Source organism: Equus quagga, chromosome 10, assembly GCF_021613505.1.
Source record: "Equus quagga isolate Etosha38 chromosome 10, UCLA_HA_Equagga_1.0, whole genome shotgun sequence".
In the NCBI taxonomy this organism is placed as follows: Eukaryota; Metazoa; Chordata; class Mammalia; order Perissodactyla; family Equidae; genus Equus; species Equus quagga.
The window spans coordinates 122,328,382-122,352,269 of record NC_060276.1 but is presented as its reverse complement, the minus strand read 5'-3'; the positions used below and the strand labels follow the sequence as shown (position 1 = coordinate 122,352,269).

The 23,888-nt window shown below is 58.0% G+C and overlaps 1 protein-coding gene across 2 annotated transcripts in view; it reads left to right on the top strand.

Annotated features, from left to right (window-relative positions):
• The first annotated feature begins 3,206 nt into the window (after positions 1–3,206).
• The window catches only part of PPP2R3B (protein phosphatase 2 regulatory subunit B''beta), a 37,524-nt gene continuing 16,842 nt past the window's right edge, over positions 3,207–23,888 (top strand). For both annotated transcript variants that reach the window (XM_046673231.1, XM_046673232.1), the window contains exons 1-2: positions 3,207–3,520; positions 16,007–16,192. In XM_046673231.1, the coding sequence (XP_046529187.1) occupies positions 3,242–3,520; positions 16,007–16,192 (465 nt within the window). In that variant the 5' untranslated portion in view covers positions 3,207–3,241. The remainder of the gene's footprint in view (positions 3,521–16,006; positions 16,193–23,888) is intronic.

Genomic DNA, 23,888 nt, shown 5'->3' with positions numbered 1-23,888 from the left:
CCAACAGAAACTGGGGAAGCAGGATTGCAGTGGTTGAGTTTCACCTGACCTGGCGACTCCACAGTGGGGGCTTGACCAGTTTGCTGGGTTTCTGCTGGTTCCCCGTCCACCTCCTCTGCTCTGGGCACTCACTGTTGGGTGCTGCACCGGGCAGCTTGAGCTGTGCCGTGTAACCAGCCACCCGGATTCAGAGCTGAGCGCGTCCTCTGAGCTCGTGAACCTGTGCCGGGCGGTTCTGTGACTGCTTGTCTGCCGCCCCTGGGCTCTCACCCCGGCCCGCTGGCCCCGTGTGTCACGGCAGGGGCGCTCCCGGAGCCATGAGGGGGCACCGATGCACCAGCACCCTCCAGTCAGTGCTGGCATGGGGATGCGCGGCCGCCCCCTCAGCCCAGCCCGGCTCTCGGGTGGCACGTCCACACTGCCGCCTCGTGGGACCAGCTGTAAGGCCACCTTGCGGGGCCTGTGGGCCTGCAGGGGAGGACCTGCCACTTTCTCAGGCTGCACTGAGGGCATCTCTTCCCAAAGGTTCACAGGGAAGGAGGGAAGCAGAGTGAATGAGCAGGTGCGGCCTGTCATACGTGGAAGCCCGGTGCCCAAGGAGTGCCAGGACTGTGCTGGCCGGGGAGGCGTGGGGAGCCGCTGCTGCCCCCGGGACAGCCCCATCGAGGTTTGCGCACTCAGAATAGAAGTCTGCTCCACCCTGGGAGCTCAAGTGGTGCTGGGCGGCCGTCCTGCGTGTGGCTCTGGGTCTGAACAGCTTGCAGGACTCCTGCCCCAGGGCCCACGCCCGCCGTGGGTCACGAGGCCCCTGATCTTACTGTTGCCTCTCGCTGTTGCACGTGGCCCGGTCTGTCTGTTTGGAGGACTTGGAGGCTGACCCAGGTCCTGGAGGACGTTGGGGTAGTGGGAGAGGAGGATGCAATGGGGCCGAGGGACGGGGAAGGCAGAGGAGGAACGGGAGAGGGGCCTGCAGGACTCTGAGACACGAGTGAGGCTGTGAGGACGATGGACGGGAGACAAAGGCTCCATCCTGTGTGACCCCACAGGGGACCCGCTGGAAGGGATGAGCTAGGGGACAGTGACAGGACCAGTGTCCCAGGGGGATGGATGGGGACAGATGGACAGACGGAGCACGGGGGCTTCAGGGCAGTGACACTCCTCTGCACGACCCGTGACAGTGGACACACATCATTACATATCTGTCCAAACCCACAGACTGTCTGACACCAAGCCTGGTGACCACCAGGGTCGTTTCCTGGGCATCTTTGTCCCCAGGGGCTGGGACGGACAGGCCACATCCACCTGTCGGGTGGCCAGGAGAGCTGCGGGCTGGGGAGGCATCGCTGGGGTCCTGGGACATCTCGGGGGATGCAGCTCGACCCGGGCGGGCGGCCGAGTGGGGCCTGGTCCAGGACGGGGTGTGTTCTGAAGCCCAGGGCCTCCTGCCGTGTGGGGCTGCTCGGGGCTGCCAGGGCTTATTCTCGGGACTCCTGTGTTTGTGGGTTTGCTTTTTTCTGCAGCACAAACTCCCCACTGTGCGTGGGGCTGAGCTCTCCATGCGCACAGGGCTGGCCCGCTGTCCACGTGTGTGGCCGCCGTGCCGGGCTTGCAGTGGACACTCATAAAGTTCGGTGGGAGGAGGGAGGGAGGATGCCCGACGGAGGAGGGAGAAGCAGTGACAGATGAAACCCCCTTCTTCCTCTCGGGGTCGGGGTTAGAAGGTGGAAGCGGAGCGGGGAGCCAGTGAGCGCACTGATCTGCAGGGGAGACCGTGCCTTGTGGGCCAGGACGCAGCCCAGGTGGCCGGGGGCCAAGGGCCGAGGGTCAGGGTGAGCGGGCCCCAGGGGGCGTCTGGAGTGCATGAGGCGCTGCCCCCTCCGTGCAGTGGGGCCGCCCGGGCCAGCTTCCCTCTGGGCGGGAGGGAGGAAGGCCTGGGAGGGGTGTCTGGAGAACGGCCAGTGCCAGAGGCTTGTGTCACAGAAGACGGGGGTGTGTGGCCCGCACACGCCGGTCCTGTGTCCTGCCACCCGCAGCAGAGCCGCACGCTCTCTCCGCCCGTCTGCTCCAAAGGCCTCGCAGGGGTGGGAGGGGGACCCTCAGGGACGCCGTGTTCCCACCCGCCTCACATCCTCCGGCATTTTGGTTCCTATGGGTGTGGGTGGGTGTGGGCCGGGCCCCGCGGTCCTGCCCTGCTGCTGCAGGTGTGTTCACGGTGGGTTCCTCCTGAGAGATTCTCCCAGCAGACGTCTGGGCTTCAGGAGGCAGCGCCTCCCCCAGGCTCCGTGCCCGCAGCACCCGGCGTGGGCCCTGGCAGTCGACTCAGCCCCCACCGCAGCCTCGGCCCTTCCTGCGGGAGCAGGCAGAGGTGCTGGGGTCCGTGTGTCCGCCGGCCGCATCGTCAGTGCACCTGCTGTCTGCTGCCCTGTTGGCGTTTATGTGACCGGCTCCTACCTTACGGTGTGCGTTAGCGCTACGTCCTGCGTTGTGGTTATGTTCTGCCCTGTCGGTACTTCGTGCACTGTCGTTATTTTGGACGTTCTGGTTACTTGGTACTTTGTCGTGATGTTCCACGCTGTCGTTGGGTTCCACATTGTTACCTTGTATGTTGTGGTACTTTCTGCCCTGTCCTGACATTCTACGTTCTCGTGTGGAACCGGCACCAAGACTGCAGAAGCCAGAATACTCACCCCCCCACCCGAGTTTTGAAAAGAAAACTTTCCAGTGTCCTTTGCAGCTTCAGTATGTTTTCTCAGCCCCTAACTAGCAGGGGAAGCTGGGGCGGGCAGACCCCTTTATTCCCAGCGCATTTTCAGGGAGGGAACAGCTGCTTGGCTGTATCTGGGCCCCTTTAGTCGCGGGCGGGCGGGCAGGCTTTGCTTCTGGGGAGAGCGCCACCTCCCCGCTGTGCGAGCGCTGGCAGGCGGCCCAAGATCGGCCCCAGATCGGCTGTCCTTGCTGACCTGTTTGTGCCCTGTGCGTCCGCACTGAGCCGCAGCTGGGGTCCCTGCAGACGCCGCCCCCTGCACGGCCTCCCGCGCCCTCAGCAGCCGCGCAGAGAGAGCTGCTCGGTCAGGGCGCGCCGGCTGTCCGGCTGTCCGCTCCCGCCTGCACAGCCGCCGCCCGCCCGCCCGCCCGCCCGCGGGAGGGGTGGCCCGCCACCCCTCCTCCAGCCATGTGCCCTCCTCAGCCTGTGGAATGCGCGCCGCCTGGGCCGGCCCCCACAGCGCCTGGCCGGCGACGCATGGAGCGTGCTGAGCCCGGCCGCCCCGACCGTCCTGCCGGGCGCAGCTGCCGCCCCGAGCCCGCCGGCCCTGGCCAGGCCCAGCCCCGAGAGCAAGAGCGAGAGCGAGGTGCCTGGCCCGGGCCCCGGCGGCCCACGCGAGCCGACATGCGGCTCCGCGAACTGTCGCTGCGCCAGGACCCCGACCTGAGGCAGGAGCTGGCCTCGCTGGCCCGCGGCTGCGACTTCGTGCTGCCCTCCCGCTTCAAGAAGAGGCTCAAGGCCTTCCAGCAGGTCCAGGTCTGCTGCATGTCACCCCCGGGCCCACCCGGGTCCCTCCCGAGTCCCTCCCTGGTGTCGGGGGGGACGGGGGCTGCTCGAACCCACCCATGCAGGGCGCGCAGGTCCCACGTGAAGTCGCTGGGAGAGCTCCTAAGAGCGCGCCCATTGCTGGAGTTTTGGTGGCAGGTGCCGCGGTGCGGCCAGGACGCAAGCCCCCGGCGCGGGGAGAGGTTCCGGCTTGGGTGGGGGCCTGACCGTGTGGTCCCGGGGGGAAGCCTGGCCCATGGTCACGGCCGTCTCCATGATGACACGGCCCTGTGGGACGCCTGGCCTTCTCGGCCACGTGGTGTTTACGGGGCTGTGGGGATCTGCACACATGGGCCGGGCAAGTGGATGGCTCGGTGCTGATAGTGAGTAATTGCCGTGTAGACACCCTCTCCATGGTCGTGTGTGCTCAGAGGAGTAAGACCTGCTGTGTCTACACCTCGGACGTGTTACGAGTTACTTTGAGGGACCCAGTCATTTGGAAGCATCAGACAGCCCGTGATCCCCAGAATCTTTCTGTGACTCGAGGGGTCTCCGTGGCAGATCTTGTCCTCTCCTCAGCTCCGGGCCGGTGCTGGGGGCAGGGCCGCAGGGCGTGGGGCCGGGGCTCCTGCCCCTGAACGCCTCGCCTCTTGCAGTTAGACACCCGCACTTTTTCTCCAGGCCAGGACTTAACGTCCTGTTGTGGCCAAAAGAAATGACATCCAATCAGACCGGGCCGTCTGGGGGAAAAAAAGACCTGCTTTCTGCTGATATTTTAATGGGAGTTTTTCTGGGATCATATCTCAGCTTTTACACAGCTTGGGAATTTTTCCTGTCTTGTGTCTTCCAACTTCGGAAGTTTTGTCTACAGCTGGGGAAGGTGTGAGTCTGTCCCGAGATTTTAAGGAAAGTGCCTGCATTTGGAGACCCAGGAGTGGCATCTGCCCCACGCTGGTCCTGCTTTGACGATAGGAAGACAGGTGTGGGGCAGTTAGGGTTTCTCCTGACGGTCCGCTGGGCTGTGTGGGAGACCCGGAAATCCCTCCAGCCTCCCCCAGGATGGTCGTGCCTGGGGGCCCGGCTCCCCGCAGAGCCCATGCAGGAAAGTCTGCATTGCTTTAGGGCTGCTGCTTATCAAACGAAAATCACTCTTTGGGAATCAAACTTTATGAATTCATTTCACGGGAAGTTGTTTCCCTTCACAGAAAACATGTCTCAACCTTGTTTCTCAGCCGTGACGATGTGCGTTGCGTAACGTGAGTGCTCCCTGGGCTGCAGGCGGTGGACCAGCGGGTCTTTCTCATGGGGGTTGTGGGGGGAGCAGAAGGAGCGTTCTCCTGGCTCCTTTCACCCCAGGATGTTGGAGGGACGATTCGGGACACAGCCTTGCGGGGGTCAGCAAACGTCTTTGGGAGAGGCTGGGGGTGGAGGGAGGGTGTGGTGCTTCAGCCTGACGGCCACGCCACCTGCTCAGTGGGCCCCCTGGCCCGGAGCAGAGGACCCTGGGGTGCGGCTGTGCCATCCACAGTGGAGCCATCCCTGCTCCCGCCTCCCATGTCCACCCACCTGCCCTGCCCAGGGATTGTTGGGTCTTCTGGGCGCTGAGCAGCGCCGACTCCCGGTGGTCACCGCAGGCTCCCTCAGGCCCAGGACGTGCTCAGCTCACCCCGCTCGAAGGGGTCCTGAGCGTCCCGTACCCCGGGGGTCCCATCGCCCGCTCTCCACACACAGGCTCAGACGCAGTTGACAGGCGCCTCTGCCCCCTACGCTCCTCCGCTCTGTCACCTTGCTGTGGGCCCAGACATGCCGTCCAGCCTCCCTGCAGGGTCCTTCAGGTGGGCACACAGACCCTGCTGAGCAGCCCCTCTGTCCACTCGGCTGTGGATGCAGGCTCCCCTCACAGGCCACTCCAGACCCGCATGAATGCCCCCATGGGAGCCCGTCCTGTGGGGCAGGTGCAGAGCCGAGCTGACAGTCAGTGTCCAGGCCGGGGACCCCACTCAGCCGGGCTTCCCCGTCTGTGTCAGTGTTGGGGACCCAGCTCTGCTCCATCCTGTGAGCGCAGCCGGCCCAGCAGCCTCCACAGCGAGCCCGGCCCCTCCTGTGCTGGAGGGAGAGCCTTTGCACGAACCCGTGTGCAGTGCCTGGCTCCCCTGTTGCTGTCTTTGGCTTCCCTGTGTTAAACTTTGACCTCTGGCTCCCATCTGTCGGCGTGCAGTGTTGTTCGCGCGTTTAGTTAGCGCACCTCCTGCCAGCTGGCGTGGACGGTCCACGGGAGCCGAGGAGAAAGCTCGCGGCCCACGCGGGCCTCCTGTTGGGCGGCAGCATCTTTGGGGCCTGGGCTCGCCTGGAATCCACAGGCCGCCCCCCTGAGCTCCCTGGCCCCGTCCAGGGCCCCGTCCCGGCCTCGCTGCTGCATCCGGTCTCAGACAGGGCCGCCCAGGACGCTGCTGGGCTTGGCTGCCCCGGCCCAACGTCCCTGCCTGGCCTGCTCTCATTCTGCCACCTGTGCCCTGTCCTGGCCTGTTGGAGTCGGAGGGACCCATCCGATGTCCCAGCACGTGCCCTCTGACCCCTCTGGGACCTGACCGTCCGAGGCTGGTGTTGGGAGGTGTGACCCCAGAGACACAGCTGGACGGATTTCTGCTGGGCTCCCCCATACCTTTCTGCGGGAAAAGAGATGCCTTTGCTTTATCCCGGGGCTTGGATTTTCGTCATGGGGGCGCCGCTCAGCCCCACTGTGTGTTCTGGGAGGCCCGCGGGCGAGTCTGAGGTCCCAGGAGTGGGGTCGAGTCAGGGAGCAGGCTGCCGGGGCCCCCTAGAGAAGTAGCTCTCCGTGAGGCGGTGCCCCTTGATCGGGGCTGCAGGGGGCCCGCATGGGGCGGGTGGAAGCCCAGGCGAGAGGCTTGGGGACCCGAGTGCCACCTGGTCGGCTGGTTGTCATTTTTTAAGAGGCCCGAGCCATACTTTAGGACTCTCCTTTCACACACACACGTGTGTGTTTTTGCCACTTTTGTTCATCCCAGTCATCTGGCCGCGTCCCCTGGAGGTCGGGGAACGCGCCCCACGGTCCCTGCAGGACCTGCTGAGACCTGTTTTGCGGCCGAGGAGGCGGCCAGCCCCCAACGGGCACCCTCTGTGTTGGAAAAGAATGTGAGAGCTGCAGCTGTGCTGGGGCTGCATCTATTTCTGTCCCGGAGATTAAACTTGTAAATCTCCCGTGTCCGCAGCAGGCTGTTTGTTTCTCGTTGTCCGGTCAGCTCTGTCATCGCTCCGGGGAGCTGGGCCCGGCCTCCCTGGGGGCTGGACCTCTGCTTTTCCCTACAGCGTCTGCCGTGTCCGTGTGGGGCTCCTGGGGCCGGCGTCGGCCAGCTCTGAGGCGCGTCGTTTCCGCTGGTCGCCCGGCCTCTCTCTAGTGCTGTCCACACCTCCGCCTCCTGTGTGCACGTCAGTCCAGCCACCCCACGGCCCCTCGACCCTTTTCCATCTTTTGAGATGTTCACCCTCTGCGCCCTTACGTCTTATGTGTGTCTCTTGTAAATAGACACGATTCTCTTTTTCCTTCTGATCTTCATCTTTGAACTGTGCCGTCTGTCTGTTTACACGTGTTATGACTGTTCGTCCGTCTTGGTGTATTTTCGTCCCGTCCTGTCTTGCCTCCTCTTTGTCTTTTCCTCTCCTACTTTGGAGTATTCCCTTGCTCCTAGCTGATTGCTCATCCTAGAAATGGCCACTACTGGATTTTTCCAAGTGAAAAATTAATACCTTTGCTCTCCAGCTCAAAACACTCAGATGGGGGCCGGCCCGGTGGCGCAGCAGTTAAGTGCGCACATTCTGCTTCAGCAGCCCGGGGTTTACCAGTTCAGATCCCGGGTGCGGACATGGCACCCCTTGGCACACCATGCTGCGGCAGGCATCCCACATATAAAGTAGAGGAAGATGGGCACGGATGTTAGCTCAGGGCCAGTCTTCCTCAGCAAAAAGAGGAGGATCGGCAAATGCTCAGGGCTAATCTTCCTCAAGAAAAAAAACCAAAACTCTCAGACACTTCCATTCCACAACCCCATTCATTTTACACTGCTGTTGTTGCCTTCAGAGGGTTTTTAAAAAGAAATGAAATCACCTTCTTATGATGATTTACTCAGTCAGCGTGTTGAGATTTGCCCCACATACGCCCCCTTCCTGCATCTCCGACCTGCGTCAGGAGCACTTGGCTTCTGCCTGACGCACGGTCCCCCGCACATCCTGGACCAGCGTCTGCTGACAGTGGCCGGCTCGCTTTTGCTTTTCTTCCGTTTTGGTCTCAAACTGTCTCCATGTTGGTTTTGTGTGGCAGACATCTCCCGGGAGGTGGCGTTTGGGCGAAAGGGCAGCCGCTCTCCTCCAGCTCTGGCCCTGCATTTCTGTCGAGAAGCTGGCTGCAGGGCTCCTGGGTCGCTCCTCTGGAGACGGTCCCCTTTTCTGTTCCGTTCCGTCTCCTTGTGGCAGGTTCTGAGGATCTGCCGCTGTCTTGGGTGTTGTCCAGTCTCGTCGTCCGGTGTGCAGTGTGGGTGGCTCCGAGGACTCCTGCTTGGGGTTCCTTGGGCCTCGGGTCTCAGGATGTGTCTCCAGCTCTGCAGCTGCAGGCTCAGCAGCTGCGTCTCCTCCCTCCCGGGGCACGAGTCCCTCCCCGCTGTGCTGCTCTGCTCTCCAACCCAGAAAGCAAGTGTTGCATCTTCAAGCCTCTCCCTGTCTTGATATGTGAAGCGTGTTGGCTCTCATTCTCAACGACACCAGAGTCCGGAGCCCGCGCCAGCCCGGCTGCTCCCTGCTTGCCGTCTTTCCCCCATGGTGCCTTCCTTCCATGTGTGTTTGTGCGTTTTGATCATGAACGCCTCACTTTCCTGGGAACTTGGGGTGTTTTCTGAGTCCCGAGTTGAGGATGGTTCCCCTCAGCGCATCTTGCTGCTTCCGGGCGCTGCTGATCTGCGGCAGCCTGACGTCGTCGGCTGGAGGGTTTGGGGACCAGGCACAGGATGTACATTTGGTTTGCACACTTGACTGGGAGTCTGCTGTGAGCTCTCGGGAGCTTCGCCACCACCCCCCGCCCCCAGCCCCTTGACGCAGCACCAGCTTCCAGGCCTGTGATTGTCCTTTCCTTCCTGGGGTCGGAGGTTGGTGGGGATTTGTTTCCAGTTCATTCTTCTCGCTGCAGGGGCCGCCCCCGGGATCCCGCTCAGGGGGCAGCCTCCGTCGAGGATGCTGGATGTGGCCTCCTGTCCCCGAGCTCTGCAACACTGTGAGGCGACGGTCACTTCACCCCCTTGAGTGCACTCCCTGAGGGCAGCGCCTGTCCAGCCTCTCCTGGCCTCGCTGGGCGCCCCTTCCCAGCGTCCGTGCCCTGACAGTCCTTCCTCTCTTGCCAGTCCGTGAGGCACTCAGGAAGATGTTTGTCAAGTGCTCTCCCCAGCATTTCCAGCTGCCTTCCTCAGAAGGGCTGGTCCGGGCCCCTGGGTCTTGACAGGGCCACAGAAAGAGCACACGTGTTAGCATTTACCTCTCCCTGAGTCGATCCTGCAAGCCCAGCACCAGAACTGGGTCGTCCAGCGTTGCGCTGTGCCTCAGGGAGTGAGTTGGTGGGAGACGCTTGGTTCCCCGTGAGTGTGAGAGACATGGAAGGTTCCCGGCTGGGAGAGACTCACTGTGGACAGAGGGAAACAGAGTCACGTGGCCAAGTTCTCTGAGGTAGCAGCTTTCCGAACAAAGCAGAAGGTGTTTTCCTTTCAGGGGAGCTCTTTGGCATGTGCGTTCCATCACTGCATATTGTTGGGGGCCTGCTCTGTGCCAGGCACTGGAGGGTAGCTGCACCTTCTAGTTGGGGTGACAGAAAAGCCTACAGAGCCTGACTGGGGTGACAGTACCTGTGAAGGGGCAGCAGGTGTGGTAGGATGTGTGTTCTGTCAGGGATGACCTCGTGACCTGGGGTGAGGTTCCTGTGAGGGGGCGGCAGGTGGGCTGGGATGTGTGGTGTGTAGGATGACCTTGTGACCTGGTGTGATGGTTACTATGAGGGGGCGGCAGGTGGGGTGGGATGTGTGGTCTGGTCTGTCGGGGATGACCTTGTGACCTGGGGTAACGGTTACTATGAGGGGGCGGCAGGTGGGGTGGGATGTGTGGCATGTCAGGGATGACCTTGTGACCTGGGGTGACGGTTGGTGTGAGGGGACGGCAGGTGGGAATGGGCTCAGGTCGGGGGTGTTGTGTTGTCTGTTGATGACATGCTACTGGCAGGTGGGATCTGATCATGGTCTTAGATGAGGTAAGGCAGTGTTTGTGGGGTGCCTGGGAACAGTAGGCACAAAGGCCCTGAGGTGGGCAGTGACGGGGGTGGTCGTTGGCACCTCCACACACCCGCTGTCCCCCAGGGAGCTGTGGTGCAGTGGTTCTCAAACTCCTGACCCAGGGGACCGTCCTCCTGTACCAGCGTGTTGGTGGAAGGGACGTGTGGTGCCCTCAAGGGAAGCCCTCCTGCTGGCGGCAGCCAGTGTGGCCATGCGGGGTGTCTGCAGAGCGCTGTCAAGAGCACCAAAGACCTGTGGTTGTGTCTTTGCCCCTAAGTTTGTAGCTGCCTCCCTTCCTCCCTCCCTCCGTCTGCCAATTCCCCCCGTCCGCATGGCTCTGACCACAGGAGGCCGTCTCTCACTGCGCAGCCCATGTGGGCGCCCTCCCTCCACCGTGGTCAAGCTCCTGAGGCAGTAAGCTCGCTCGTGACCCTCTGCCCGTCCCGTGCTGCCATCCAGAAGGTCATGTCTCATGGAGCCACGCGTGTGTCCTCGAGGTGAGGCCTCAGCACCCGGAGCAGAGGAAGACAGGAGCTCTGCTGTGTTCCAGGGTCAGAAGGACCCGGGCTGCCGCACGAGGCGAGGGGTTCCTGGAGATTGGCGAGCCGCGCGTCCACCCCCAGGTACAGACACATGAGCTGAGGCAGAGACAGGCCCTCGCGTGGCAGCTCTGGGCATGGGGGCCTCACGCATGTGCGTGCGCGTGTGTGTGTGTCTGCATCACGACCAGCAGGCCCTTCCCCACCAGCCCCGTCTGGGAGACCCGTTTGGCTGTCGGGCCCCATCCCCTTCCTGTTCCTGCCCCTGGAGACAAGCGGACCAGCAGACGGTGGGGGGTGGAGAAGGAGGAACAGGTGACTGAGCCGGTGCCATCGCCGTCGTGGGAATCTCTGCGCCACGTGCTCAGGAAGTGGGTAGAAACCATCAGATGTGGTTCACCCCGTGCGGTGCGAATACTGCCTCTTAGAGCGACCTGCTCAGTCTTTGCAGCTTCGGAAGACGCGTCGGCGTGTCTCCACCCGCAGAGGTTTGGTGAACTCGCTCCTGACGTGTGGCTTCGGCCCCTTGCGAGGCCCACACAGGACCTGGGGCTCCCCGTGCCCTTGGCCCAGGCTGGCCCCTCTGCCCGGGTGGCCCATCAGCTTCCCCCTCCTGGACTGCGGCCGAGCCTGCGTCACGGGGGCCCGGTGTCCATCCTCCTTGGAACTGGCCCCCAATGTCCTTCTCTGTACCTCTGACCTCTCCTGTTCTCCGAGGCCTCCCTGCCCAACAGGGCCGTGGAGGGTCGATCGGCCACTGTACAGACCTCAGACGTTGTCCCCATGGTGCCTGTCGTTCTGAGTTCGCGAGCACGGGGCACGTGCTCAGATGTCACAAAGTAGCTCCCAGCGTTGCCTTGGACCATCTGTTAGACCAGCGAGAGAGTGAAGCCGACTACAAACGTGATCTGAAAACTCCCGCGTGGTGACAGACGGCGCAAAGTAAATAAAAAGACGTGGGGCCTGGGGACGCAGGGCAAAACTCACAAAGCCTAAGACACGTGCCGCCCTGGGAATGGTCAGAGGAGGAACAGAAATGACGGCACAGCGTGGAGCAGAGAAGGGGCAGGAAAGACGGTGTCCTTGCCTTTTAGACAAATGAGGAGATGCTCCACCCGGTTCAGAGTACAGTGGGGGTGGAGCATGGTGCCCGGGCGGTGTTTTGGTTCCCCCAGACAGCGGAACCTCAGTTTGACGGCGCCCTCTGCTGGCGGGGCAGGAGGGAAGGCAGTGTCGGAGATGCTGGTGGCCCCCGGAGCTCCTCCCGCAGGAGCACGTGGACGAGCCACACTCTCGCAGTGCTGAGGCCGTGCCATGTGGGCCGCGTCCCTGTGCTCCCGTTCAGATCAGGGCCTTTGTAAGCTTCTTGCGCTCGCTCACCTTTAAACAACGCGGGACAGGTGCCCAGCCCATGGTGGGGACCGCCCACCTTCAGGACTGTGGTGTGTGCAGACACCAGCACCAGGGACACCAGGCCCCCGAAGCCCCCTCAGGAGGTGCTTGCGTGTATCCTCGCGCCCAGGACAGGAGCCACGAGCACTCGCTGCTGCGGTTGCTCCACAAAGGGGTCTGCTGGCCTCCCACCCTCCCCTCACGCGTGCTGGCGGCCAGGTCACTGCGAGGTCACCAGGGCACAAAGGCCATGTTACTTCCCCAGGCAGAGCTGCCAGGACCCCAGGGCACAGCCTTCCTCGCGGATCCCAGCCCGGATTCACATCTGCGTAGACTGCGGATTCATGAGGAGGTCTGGTCGCCACGCGTGACTTGTGCAGATGAAGACAGACTTCCTCGTGAGTGCCCGGCGAGGTTCCAGAGCTGTCGCTTGGCGGCCCTTGGGCAGGAAATGTCCCTACGTCTCCACAGGAGGGGGGGACGGATAGTGGGCGTGAGCGACACAGGGCCTGACACCACATGTCCGGGACGCCCCAGTGAGCCCGTGCTCTCAGGGCTTCGTGTGGTGGAGTCAGCATCACGCCGTCGCCAGCTGGAGTTTGCCTGTGGCCATCCAGCTGAAGGAGGGCGCCCACGGGGACGCTCGGGCCAGCCAGGGGGCCCAGGGTGAGCCTCGTGGTGGATTGCTGTGCACTGACAGACGCAGGAAGATTTGATTTAGGTTCTTTGTCACGTTCTGTCCATTTTGTCAAAGTCCCTTTCTCAGGACCGGCCTGAATATTAACTGTGTAACGGGTCTGGCAGAAGCCGGCTGACACGGTGACAGCAACCTCGTTTTCAGGAATCACACCTGGTCGTGGGCGAGAGGCCGAGCAGTGGGTCTGCATGGAGGCGTAGCAGCGCCGTCATCCCTCTTCCTCGTCCTTTCCCAGGTGACCAGGTGCGTGGCCGCCTAGCGCTGACCAGCAGGGAACGACGTCCCTGTGACTTAGCAGCCCAGGGGTCTGTGTCAGCCCAGCCATGTACTGGGGAGAAGGCACATGGCTGACAACGGCTCCAGAACCAGCCCAGGGGCAGCCACCCCACAGTGTAGGTGCCCTGCCCTCTGCCTGGAGCACCAGACTCCTGGTGCCTCAGTTTCCCCACCGTGAATACGGGATGCTGGTGGCACGTCAGTCACAGATTGTCCTGAACGCGGCAGTTGAGTGAGATGGCGCATGGGAAGATGTGGTCGGTGCTCAGGAAACACCAACACCGTCTCGCACAAAGGTACAAGGACAGCGACTGTGGCCGACAGCTCAGGGCATTGGGCTTGCAATTCATTCCACCTCGCCGGAGAGAGGAAAAGAGAAAGACGGGAAAACGGAACCACCGCCACAGGAGAAGTAAACATAGGCATTTAGGGGCACAGCAGTTAAGTTTCCAGGCTCCACTTTGGTGGCCTGGGGTTCGCGGGTTCGGATCCCAGGCGCAGACCTGGCACCGCTCGTGAAGTCACGCTGAGGCGGCCTCCCTCATATGAAGTAGAAGAAGATTGGCTCAGATGTTAGCTCAGTAACAATCTTCCTCACAAAAAATTAAAAAAATGAAAAACAGCCCTCAGTCTTTGTTCCAGAAATCGAGGGGAAAAGTTATCTTCCTGAAAGCGAATCGTGGGCACCCCCAGCAGGTCTGTTGAACCGAACCCTCTCCTTCCAAGGAGGCAGCTCTGGGTGTGGCTTCCCCTCCCGCCTGTCCCTGGGCCACGGTGGGTGTGGTTTTGGCCCAGTGCTGCTGTGCAGGGCTGTCACATCAGGACTCAGCGATTCTGACGCTGTAACCCAATCCCCGTGGAACAGGACATCCCGGGCTGGGAGGAGGGGGATCAGCCTGTGTCCCTGGGTGCTGACTCGGCCCGAGTCTCGTGAAGGGTGGGCCCGAGGTCATCGTCCAGCCTCTGCTCTGAGGCTCAGTCCACAGTGTGGTCCTCGTGCTTCCCACCTTCCATGGCAGACCCGCCTCGCTCAGCACAGCCGGCCTGCGAGGGGTGCCGGGACCTCAGGGCCGCCTTTGCAGCCTCTCCTTTCTGATCACCACGCCATCCACACCTGCCTCTCGGCTCTCAGCACTGAGGTGACCCTGCGTCCAACCCCTGACTGTTTTATTTGCCCTGTTGTGATCACAGGGCTCATTGTCGTGCATCTGCAGGCTCTCCCCATAGCCCCCCAGTACAGCAGACTCAGGACAGCAACACCTCTGGACATGTTGCTGCCGTCTGTGGGTCACGTCAGTGGGGCAGGACAGGAAGCGTTTACAAGTGACTCCTCCTCCTAGCGCTGGAGGGAAAACAGACAGGTGACACAGGGCGTCCCGGGACGTGACTGAGAGGATGCAAGGCCGTCCCAAGACGTGACTGAGGGGGACAAGGGGTCATCCCGAGACGTGACTGAAGGGGACATGGGGCCATCCCGAGACGTGACTGAGAGAACACGGGGCCGTCCCTGAGATGAACTGATGGACTGAGGAGGACGCCAGCCGGTCCCAGAGGCTGCAGCTGGGTTGGGAAGAGGCCCCCGTTGCAGGAGGAGATGTGTAGGACACCCACAGGTTTCAGTGTGAAGCCGTGTTGACTGTGTGTCCTGGTGGCAAATTGGTAGTGCTGTTGGTACCTGGTGTTCCAGCCCCTGGTCCCTGTGGCATGAGGAGGTGGCTGCGTGAGCTGTGCTCTGTGACTCAGCCTTGGGGAGGGTGGCTGACATGTGAGTGCCCCGCGGCGCATGGAGGGGACCCCTCCACCTGGGCGTCTGGGCCTGCTGGCGCTGCTGTTGCTCTGGGTAAGAACCACGCTGTGCCCGGTCACTGGGCCCGCCCTGAACCCTCTGTGGCGTTTCCTCGGCCTGCTGTGTTGTGTGTGTGTCTCCTGCACGCTCAGGGTCTGCAGGTCCTATGTGGTCCCGTGGTGTCCCGTGTGCACTGGGTTCCCCAGACCTTGTTGACTTGGGGACCCTCACAGTGCGCTCTCCTGACCGTCCGCCCACTCCCGGCCCCATCAGCCCCCGTGGCCTCAGGCATTGGGTTTTCGCTCCTCAGTCCACTCCTTCCCAGGTAGGACGCAGGGCTGTTCTTGCCTCTTGAGACTGTGGCCTCTTGTCCCCAACCATAGAGAATGCAGGGCGTGGACCGGAGCTGCGTCCACGGGCCGGACTGTGCCTCCTCGTCACTGCCCGTCGAGGACAACCGGGTGCCTGGTCCTCGGCGGCCGTCTACGAGCCGGCTCCCAGGAGCTGTTTCTGGCCCCAGAAGGCCTCTCCTGAGTCAGCGTGGAGACGCTGCTGAGTCCTGCTGGGCGACTGTGCCCGCCGTGGCGGGAACAGCGAGCCTCATGGCCTCAGCCTCAGAGGAGGCTCAGAGCCTCTCCCCCCGCGGTGCTGCAGACCCTGCCCGGGGCCGACTTTCGGCAGTCATTCCTTAACCGGGTCCACTGAACAGCTCTTTCTGCTTGGGGGCATTTTAAACAACCGTGTTTTATATACAGAGTCCCCCCTTCCGCCTGTAAGGACAGCCCCACAGCATCAGCTCCCTGAATCCCCGAGGGCACGTCCCGACACCACTGTGTCTTGGAAAGTGTGTCAGGAGGTCAAACTTCTCTGAGGTCGTTGCTGCTGAAGGTGCTGGCTTCACTCGGGGTGGCTCAGCTGCCGTTCCGCCTTCTGGCGAGAAAGAGGCCGCAGGGCCAGATACTTTCCTGGAGGGCCATCCCAGGTCAGGTGACAGACGTACGTCCCATTCTCCGGGAGGCACACGTGGGAACCAGTGACTGCGGGTGTGGGCTCCAAAGAGAGGCCACACCTGTCCTGGCTGTGAGCGAACGCCGTTGACGGCCTGCCTGGAGGACCCTGACCCCAGGAAGACCGCGGGGCAGTTTCCCCGCAAGGACCTGCGCCAGCCTCCCGGGCAGCCTGGGCCGTCAGCTGTCGCTGTTGCGGGGTCACAGTGAGGCAGGGCTGGGGGAGGCTCAGCAGTGTGGGTCAGTGGTGTGTGACGCTCCCTTGTGGTGTGTGACCTTTCGGGTGTGGGTGGCCTCGTGGCTGGAGTTGGCCCCCAGGATTGTCTGGCGTTCTGTGCACATTGGGGTTCCGCGGCCCCGTGCGCTCACTTTGAGAACGGTGCCGCCCCTGTCTGTTACGGGTTCATGTGAGGACAGTGTTTCCCGTTCCCAAGTCCTCACCACCTGTCTCATTTCTCAGGTCCAGACGAAGAAGGAGGAGCCCCTGCCGCCAGCCAGCAGCCAGAGCATCCCCACCTTCTACTTCCCCCGAGGCCGTCCGCAGGGGACGGTGAACGTCGATGCCGTCATCGCCAAGATTGAGCGGACCTTCGCCCAGTTCCCGCACGAGAGAGCCACCATGGAGGACATGGGCAAGGTGGCCAAGGTGGGTGCCCCGCGGGCGGCCTCTGGGCAGCACCACGTTCGCGGGTTGGTGCTTATGTTCTGTTTTCAGGATCTGAAACACAGTGGAGACTCTGTATTAACGGTTGTGCCGAATATTGAAGAAGACAGATGTGCCTGTGCGTCGTTGCCCTCCCAGATGGAGCAGCGTTCACCTTTGCGTTTTTTAAGCAACTGATCCCCAGAGGTCCGGCCTGGGCCTTCCTCTGCGCCCTCCCGCCCCGTGTCTCTCCCTGTCTAGGGTGGGTGCCGGTGGGCCCACAGTCCCCTTTGCCCTTGTGCTTCCGGGGTGCTTTCTCTCTCTTCATCTCCGCCCTCCCCTCTGGAATGTCTCTTCCTGTTCTGGATGCTGACCCTCCGTCCACGTGTGTCGTGAGCAGGTTCTGTGCCACCTGCTGAACGGCTCACCTGCTTCCTTTTGCTTGCCGTTTTTAGGGCTTGTCCTCTTTTCTTGTTGGAACAGCTTTATTGACATAGAACTCTCGGACCACAGTTCACCCATTTAAAATGTACAACCCAGCACAACACAGTGTATGCCCAGAGTTGTGCAGCCGTCACCGTAGTCAACTGGAGGACGTTTTCCTCACCCCTAAAAGAAACCCTGTACCCTTTAGCTGTCATCCCCCCTCCCCACCCCCTGCTAATCCACTTCCTGTCTCTGTAGGTTCGAGTATCCTGGACATCTTATGTAAACAGATGCGTACCGTATGTGGCTCTTCGCGTCTGCCTTCTTTCCCTCAGCACACAGCCAGACCCCGGCGACACAGCGGGCTCGGCTCCAGGCCCCCACAACAAAGTGAATGTCGCCATAAAGCGAGTCACACGAATTGTTTGGTTTCCGAGTGCAGATAAAAGTTAGGTTTATGCTACTCTGTAGTCTAAGTGGGTGATAGCATTATGGCTAAAGAAAAGTGCATACCCTAATTAAAAAATACCATATTGCTAAAAAACGCTAACCAGCACCTGAGCCTTCAGCAAGTCCTCTTCTCTTTGCTGCTGGAGCGTCTGGTGAAAAACGCAATAAAGCGCGGTAAAGTGAGGAGCAATAAAGGAAGTGCTTTATTGCAAAATAAAGCAAAAATACGCGTGAGCCTGTGTTTTCAAGGTTCGTCCGCATTGGGGCATGTCGATGCCGCGTCCTTTCAGTGTCCCGTTGTGCATTTATCTGTTCATCAACTGATGGACGTCTGGGTCGGCCCACCTTTGGGCTGTGGTGCACAGGGCTGCTGGAACACGCGTGTGCGAGTCTCGGTGTGCAGGTGTAGGGTTCTCTCGGATACACGCGCCTAGGAGTGGAATCGCTGGGACACATGGCGACACCATGTTTAACGCTTTGAGGAGCCACAAGACCGTTTCCCAAAGCAGCTGCCCCGTTTTGCGTTCCCACCGGCAGCGTGGGAGGGTTCCGATCTCTCACACCCTCACCAGCACTTGTTGTCTTGCTGATTGTAGACAGCGTGTCCTGTTTGTGCATCTTCTCTCTAGAAATGTTTGTTTAGATCCTGTGCGCGTTCTTTAATTGGATTGTCACTTTATTGTCCAATTGTAAGAGTTCTTTGTATATTCTAGATTCAAGTCCCTTATCCAATACTTGGTGTGCAGACATTTTCTCCCATTCTCTGAGTTGTTTTTTCTTTTTTTTCAATTATACGTACTCAGCCCCTTAAAAACTGAGAATTGACCTGAGCCCTTTTTAACTTTTTTTTTGCTGAGGAAGACTGGACCTGAGCTAACATCTGTGCCAGTCTTCCTCTATTTTGTATGTGGGCTGCTGCAACAGCATGGCTTGTTTAGCGGTGTGTGGGTCTGTGCCCGGGATCTGAACCCACCAACACTGGGCCACGGAAGCAGAGTGTGCAAACTGAACTACTGCACCACCAGGCTGACCCCTTTTTTCAGTTTTTGATAGTCTTCCATGATGCCAGAAAGTTTTTGTTTGTTTGATAAAGTTCATTTTATCTATTTTTTCATTTGTTGCCTGTGCTTTTGCTGTCACATCCAAGAAATCATTGCCAGATGCAAGGTCATGAAGATTTGCTTTTGTTTTTTCCTGAGAGTTTCTAGTTTCGGCCTTTACGTCTAGGTCTTTGATCCATTTTGAGTTAACTTTTGAATACAGTGATGCAGCGGTCAAACTCCAATTTTTACGTCTCGAAATCCAGTTATCTCAGCACCAAGGGTGAAGAGACCATTCTTTCCCCATCTGGCGGCCCTGGGCCCCTTGTTGAAAGTCAGTTCCCCGTGAATGTGAGGGTTTGGTACTAGATTCTGACTCTAGCCCTTGACCTGTCCTTGTGTCTTTATGCCAGTCCCACCCTGTCTTGATTACTGCTGCTTTGTAGTCAGTTTTGAAATGGGGACATGTGAGTCCCCCAGCTTTGTTCCTTCTCAAGCTTGTTTTGGCTCTCCGTGGACCCTTGCAACTCCTTATGGATTTTAGGGTCAGCTTGTCAGTTTCTGCAGAGGCGCCAGCTGGGGTTCTGCTGGGCCTGCGTTGACCCTGTAGATCAGTGTGGGGAGCATGGCCGTCGTACTACCGTCTTCTCATCCGTGTACACAGGACGTCTCCCACTTATTTAGGTCTTAGTTTCTTTCGAAAACGTGTTGTAGTTTTCAAGTATAAGTTTTGCACGTCTTCTGTTAAATTTGTTCTGAAGCATTTTATTCTTTTTGATGCTATTATAACTGGAATGCGTCTCTAAATTTTATTTTCGGCTTGTTCATTGCAAGTGTATAAAAATGCAATTAATTCCTGTGTACTGATCTTGTATCCTGCAGTCCTCTGAACTCATTTATTCATTCTAATAGTGTTTTAGTGTATTTGTTAGGATTTTGTGTGTACGTGATCATGTCACCTGCGGCTAGAAATAGTTTTGCTTCTTCCTTCCCGGTGTGGATCTGTTATTTCCTTGTCCCGCCCGACTGCTCTGGGAAGAACCTGCAGCGTGGTGGGGTGTTGATGTCCGAGAGTGGAGATTCTTGATCCTGGCCTTGGGAAAAGCATCCAGTCCTTCACCGCTAAGCATGCTGTGAGCGTGGGTTTTCACAGATACCCTTCATCGGGTTGGGGACATTCCTTTCCATTCCTGGTTTGTTGAGCGTTTTTATCAAGAAAAGATGTTGGCTTGGTCGGATGCTTTTCCTGTGTCTGTTGAGAGGCCCGTGTGGTTTGGTTCTTTATTCTATGGATGAGGTGCATTACGCGAGCTGGTTTTTCCAATGTTAAACCAACCTTGCGTTCTGGAGCAAATCCCACTTGGCCATCGTGGGTGGTCCTTTTTCTGCGTGGCTGGATTTCACTGGCTGGTATTCTGTGGATGGTTTTTGTGTCCGCATCCAGAAGAGATACTGGCTGGCAGTTTTCCTGTGATTCCTGTGTCTGGTTTTGGTATTAGGGTAACACTGGTCCAAGAGGAAGATCGGAAGTGTCCCCTTCTCTTCTGTTGGAGATCGCCTTTTTAAAGTATGTTTTTAAATTTTGTTTTATAAGTATGTAAAAACATACAAGGTTCCAAGGTCAAAACTCACAAACCAGATCTATTCCCATAAGTCCAGAGTCTGCCCCTGTCTGTTCAACTCTGCTCTCTTCCTCCCCCATAAGTAACAGTTTTCATAACTTTGGCTTATCCTTTATGGTTTTATTTTTTTAATATGAGCAAATACATACAAATATACGTCTGTGTATGTACACACATATTTAATTTCTTCCGTTTCTTGGATGAGAAGTAGCACCCTGTTCTATGCTTGGGTGGGTTCTCTCCGAACATTATGGGTGGCGATCACTCCCTATTGGCGAGGTGGTCCTCGGTTTGCATGTTAGTGTGGGAGCGTAAAAGTGACCCCACGAGCTGAAACCTGTGTAGCTTTTCTACTTCTTTGGCGGCTTTTTCCGGGCACAGTTGCTGTGCGAGAAGCAGTGGGTGTCTGCTGTGGACAGTTTGGTGAGCTCCAGTGGGCCCTGTCAACCCGTCAGCACAGTCAGCATGATGAGCGTCTCCACTGGCCCCTAAACTCTGCTCGATTCTCATCCTCCCGCTCTCAGCCCCAGCCTCCCTGTGGGCACTATTGATTAGAGATTTCTAGAATTGTACATAAACTAAATCATACTGCAGATACTTTCATTCTTTCTATGGTGGTAAAATTCACATAAAGTTCTACCAGCATTCTAGCCGTTTTAAGATGTACAATTCAGGGACCTTTATTTCATAGACAGTGTTGCACAACCATTACCACTGTCTGGTTCCAGAACATTCACATCCCCCTACAAGGGAATCCCGGGCTCTGTAGCAGTCACTCCCCATCCCCCACCCCCAGCCCCTGGCAACCATGCGTCCCCTTTCTGTCTGTGGATTGGGCTGTTGCGGACATTTCCTATCCATGGGATCACATGCTCTGTGTCCTTCTGTGTCTGGCTTCTCTCTCTGAGCATCATGTGCTCAAGGTCCATCCACGTTGTAGCCGTGTCAGGGCCTCACTCCTTTTCATAGGCAAGTAATATTCCACTGTACAGATGGACCACATTCTGTTTATCCGCTCCTCCATAGATGGATGTTTGTGTTGTTTCCACCTCTTGGTGATTGTAAACAAGCGTTTGAATCCCTGTTTTCAGTTGTTTTCTGTGTGTGTGTGTGTATGCACACACACCGAGGAGTAGAATTGCCGGGTTATATGGTGATTCTCTCTCGCACTCATCGAGGAACCGCCCAGCTGATTTCCACAGCAGCTGCATCGTGTTGCATTCCCTCCAGCCGTGTGCGAGGATTCCGGGGGCTCTTCAAGTTTAGCCTTCGTCTTGGTTCAGGCTGCTGTCACTAAGCAGCACAGTCAGGGGCTTACAAACAACAGACACTCATTCCTCTCCGTTCTGGAGGCTGGACGTCCAAGATCAAGGTGCTAGCAGATCTGGTGTCTGGTGAGGACCTGTTTCCTGGTTCACAGGTGGCGTCTCCTCGCTGTGTCCTCACGTGGTGGACGGGGCGAGGGAGCTCTCTGGAGTCTCTGTTGTAAGGACACTGATCCCGTTCATGAGTGCTCCACCCTCATGACCCAACCACCTCCCGAAGCCCCACGTCCTCGTACTGTCTCACTGGGGCTTAGGGCTTCCACATAAGACTCTGGGGGGACACAGACATTCAGGCCATAGCAGCTTCTGACGGGTACGTAGAGAGCTCCTTGTTGTTTTAATTTGCATTTTTCTAACGAGTGACAGTATAGCGCATCTTTCCACGTGCTCATTTGTCAGCGTGTATCTTCTTTGAGGACATGCCTGTTCAGATCATTTGCCCATTTTTAAAATGCGGTGTTTTCTTACTGTTGAGTTGTGTGTGCTTTTTCTGTCTTCCAGGTACAAGCCCTTTGTCTGACCTATGGGTCGCACATGTGTCCTTCCAGTGTGTGGCTTGTGTTGTCATTCTCTTAACCGTGTCTTTAGAATTGGAACAGTTTTTAATTTTGATAACATGGAGTTTCCAGATTTTTTCCTGTGTCGTTCACGCATTTGTTGCCTGTAAGGGAATCTTGGCAAACGCAAGGCCACTGAGATTTTCTCCCGTGTGTTCTTCTAGGAGCTGCTACATTTACCTTTTCCTTCATTAATTTTGAGTTGGTGTTTCGCACGTGGTGTGAGGTGATTGTCAAGCTGCCTCTTTTGCAGACGCTGCTCTGTGGTTCCAGAACCATTTGTTGAAGAGCGTGTCCTCCCGGTGGCCTGCCTGCCCCTTGCCCCACGTCAGTTGACCGTACGCGTGTGAGTCCGTTTCCGGACTCCGCTGTGTCAGCGATGCGTGTGTCCGGCACCCCAGCAGGCGCTGTCTTCACACAGCAGCTTCGTCATCGGCGCACATTCGGGAGGTCCTGGTCCTCCGCCCTCCTTCTTTTCTGGGAGCGCCGTGACTCTTCCAGCTTCTCTGCATTCCCACGTGAGTTTTAGAGTCATCCCCGCGTCCGCAGAGAGAGCCACTGGCTTTGGGCTGGGACGGCTCTGAGTGTGGATGAATTTGGGGGAACCACCATCGTGACAACATCGACTCTTCCCACTTAGGACACGGCATTTCCCTGCCTCTATCCGAGTCTTCCGTTTCTCTCCATTCCATCCCGTGGTTTTCATTGTACACGTTGTGTTCGTCTCTTATCAATGTGTAAGCACTCGGGCATCACCAAGCGTTTCCTATTTCTGATGACACCGTAAATAGCATTGTCTTACTTCAGTTTATGAGTGTTCCTCGCAAGTATATAGAACTACTACTGATGTTTACATGTTGCCTTCGTATCTTGTGACCTAACCTCACTCACGACGTAGATTTTCTTGGGTCGATGAAGAGAGTCTCGCAGACGCTCACGTCCTCTTCTAATAAAGGCAGGTCAGTGGTTGCGTTCCAGTGTGTCTGGTATTTCCCTTTCCTGCCTTGTCGCACGGGCGGGACCTGTGCTGCAGTGTCGATGGCACAGGCCTCGCCTCTCCCAGCCCCGGGAGCGTCGGGCTGCCTAGGCGTAGGCGTCTCCACCTGTCCCGGCAGCTCCGACTGCGTCTAGCGTGCTGGGCGCCCTTTGAACTTCGCCACGGTGTGTTCACGCTGGTCCAGCGCTTTTCCGCGTGTGCGCAGTGACTGACGAGCGAAGGTTGACCAGCCTGCCTCTGGATGAGTCCCTTGTCCGCCTTTCCTGTGCCTTTGGGTTCTGACTGCTTGTGTCTCCTTAGGTTCCGAACCAGGTGGCCTCTGCTTGTCTTTCCTGGGATTTCAGTGTCAGGATGATCTGGCCTCACAGAATGGATCCTTATTATTCTCGTTTCCAGAATCATTGGTTTAGAATTGCCACTATTTTTTTTACTTAAATGTCTGCGAGAATTCACAGTGAAGCCATTTGGGATTGGAGTTTTTTCTCTCTGGGAAGGTTCTGAACGATAATTTCCTCTTTTTTTTTAACAGGTGGAGGTTGCTGGCATTTTCTTGCAGGACATTTGACTGTGTGTGTCTTTCTGAGTCTCTGTCCAGGTCGCCTGTGCTGAATTTGCTGGCACGCGCCGTTCGTAAGATTCCACATTTCAGGGCCTGTAGGGGTAGCTCTGTCTTGGGCACGTGTGTCTTCTCTTCTTATTCCAGTCACTTCGACCAGAAGTGTTTTAATCGTCTGCTCTTTCCCAAGAACTACCTTCTAGTTTTAGTGATTTTATGGAATTATTTTCTATCACCTTGATTTCAGATCTTTTCTTTGGTGTTTCCTCTCTTCTGCTTCTTTTATGGCTAATTTCTTCTCTTTCCAGCTTCTTAACGAGGCAGCATTGGCCCTTCAGCCTTTCTTCGTTGCTAACGGAAGCGTTGTTAAAATTGCTGTAAACTTCCTTCTAAGCCGCGTACCCGACCCAGGCATTCATGGCTTGGTTTATTTTCATTTCATTCCTTGCTGGCTAGATTCAGATTTGCCTAGTAGTTTCTCTTTGCTCCGTGAGGAGTTTAGAATTCCGTTGTTTTGATTTTCAAGTTTGCGGTTTCCTCAGACATCATTTTGTTATTGATTTCTACTTTAATTCTGGACTGAGCAGGGAAATACACTCATTTCTGTCCTTTTAAATATACTCAGACTTGCCTGGGGGCGAGAGGTTGGTCTCTGTTGGTAGGTGTCCATGTGCACTTGAAGATTCATTGGGTCTTGAATGTCAGCTTGCTGTGTGGGTTAGGTAG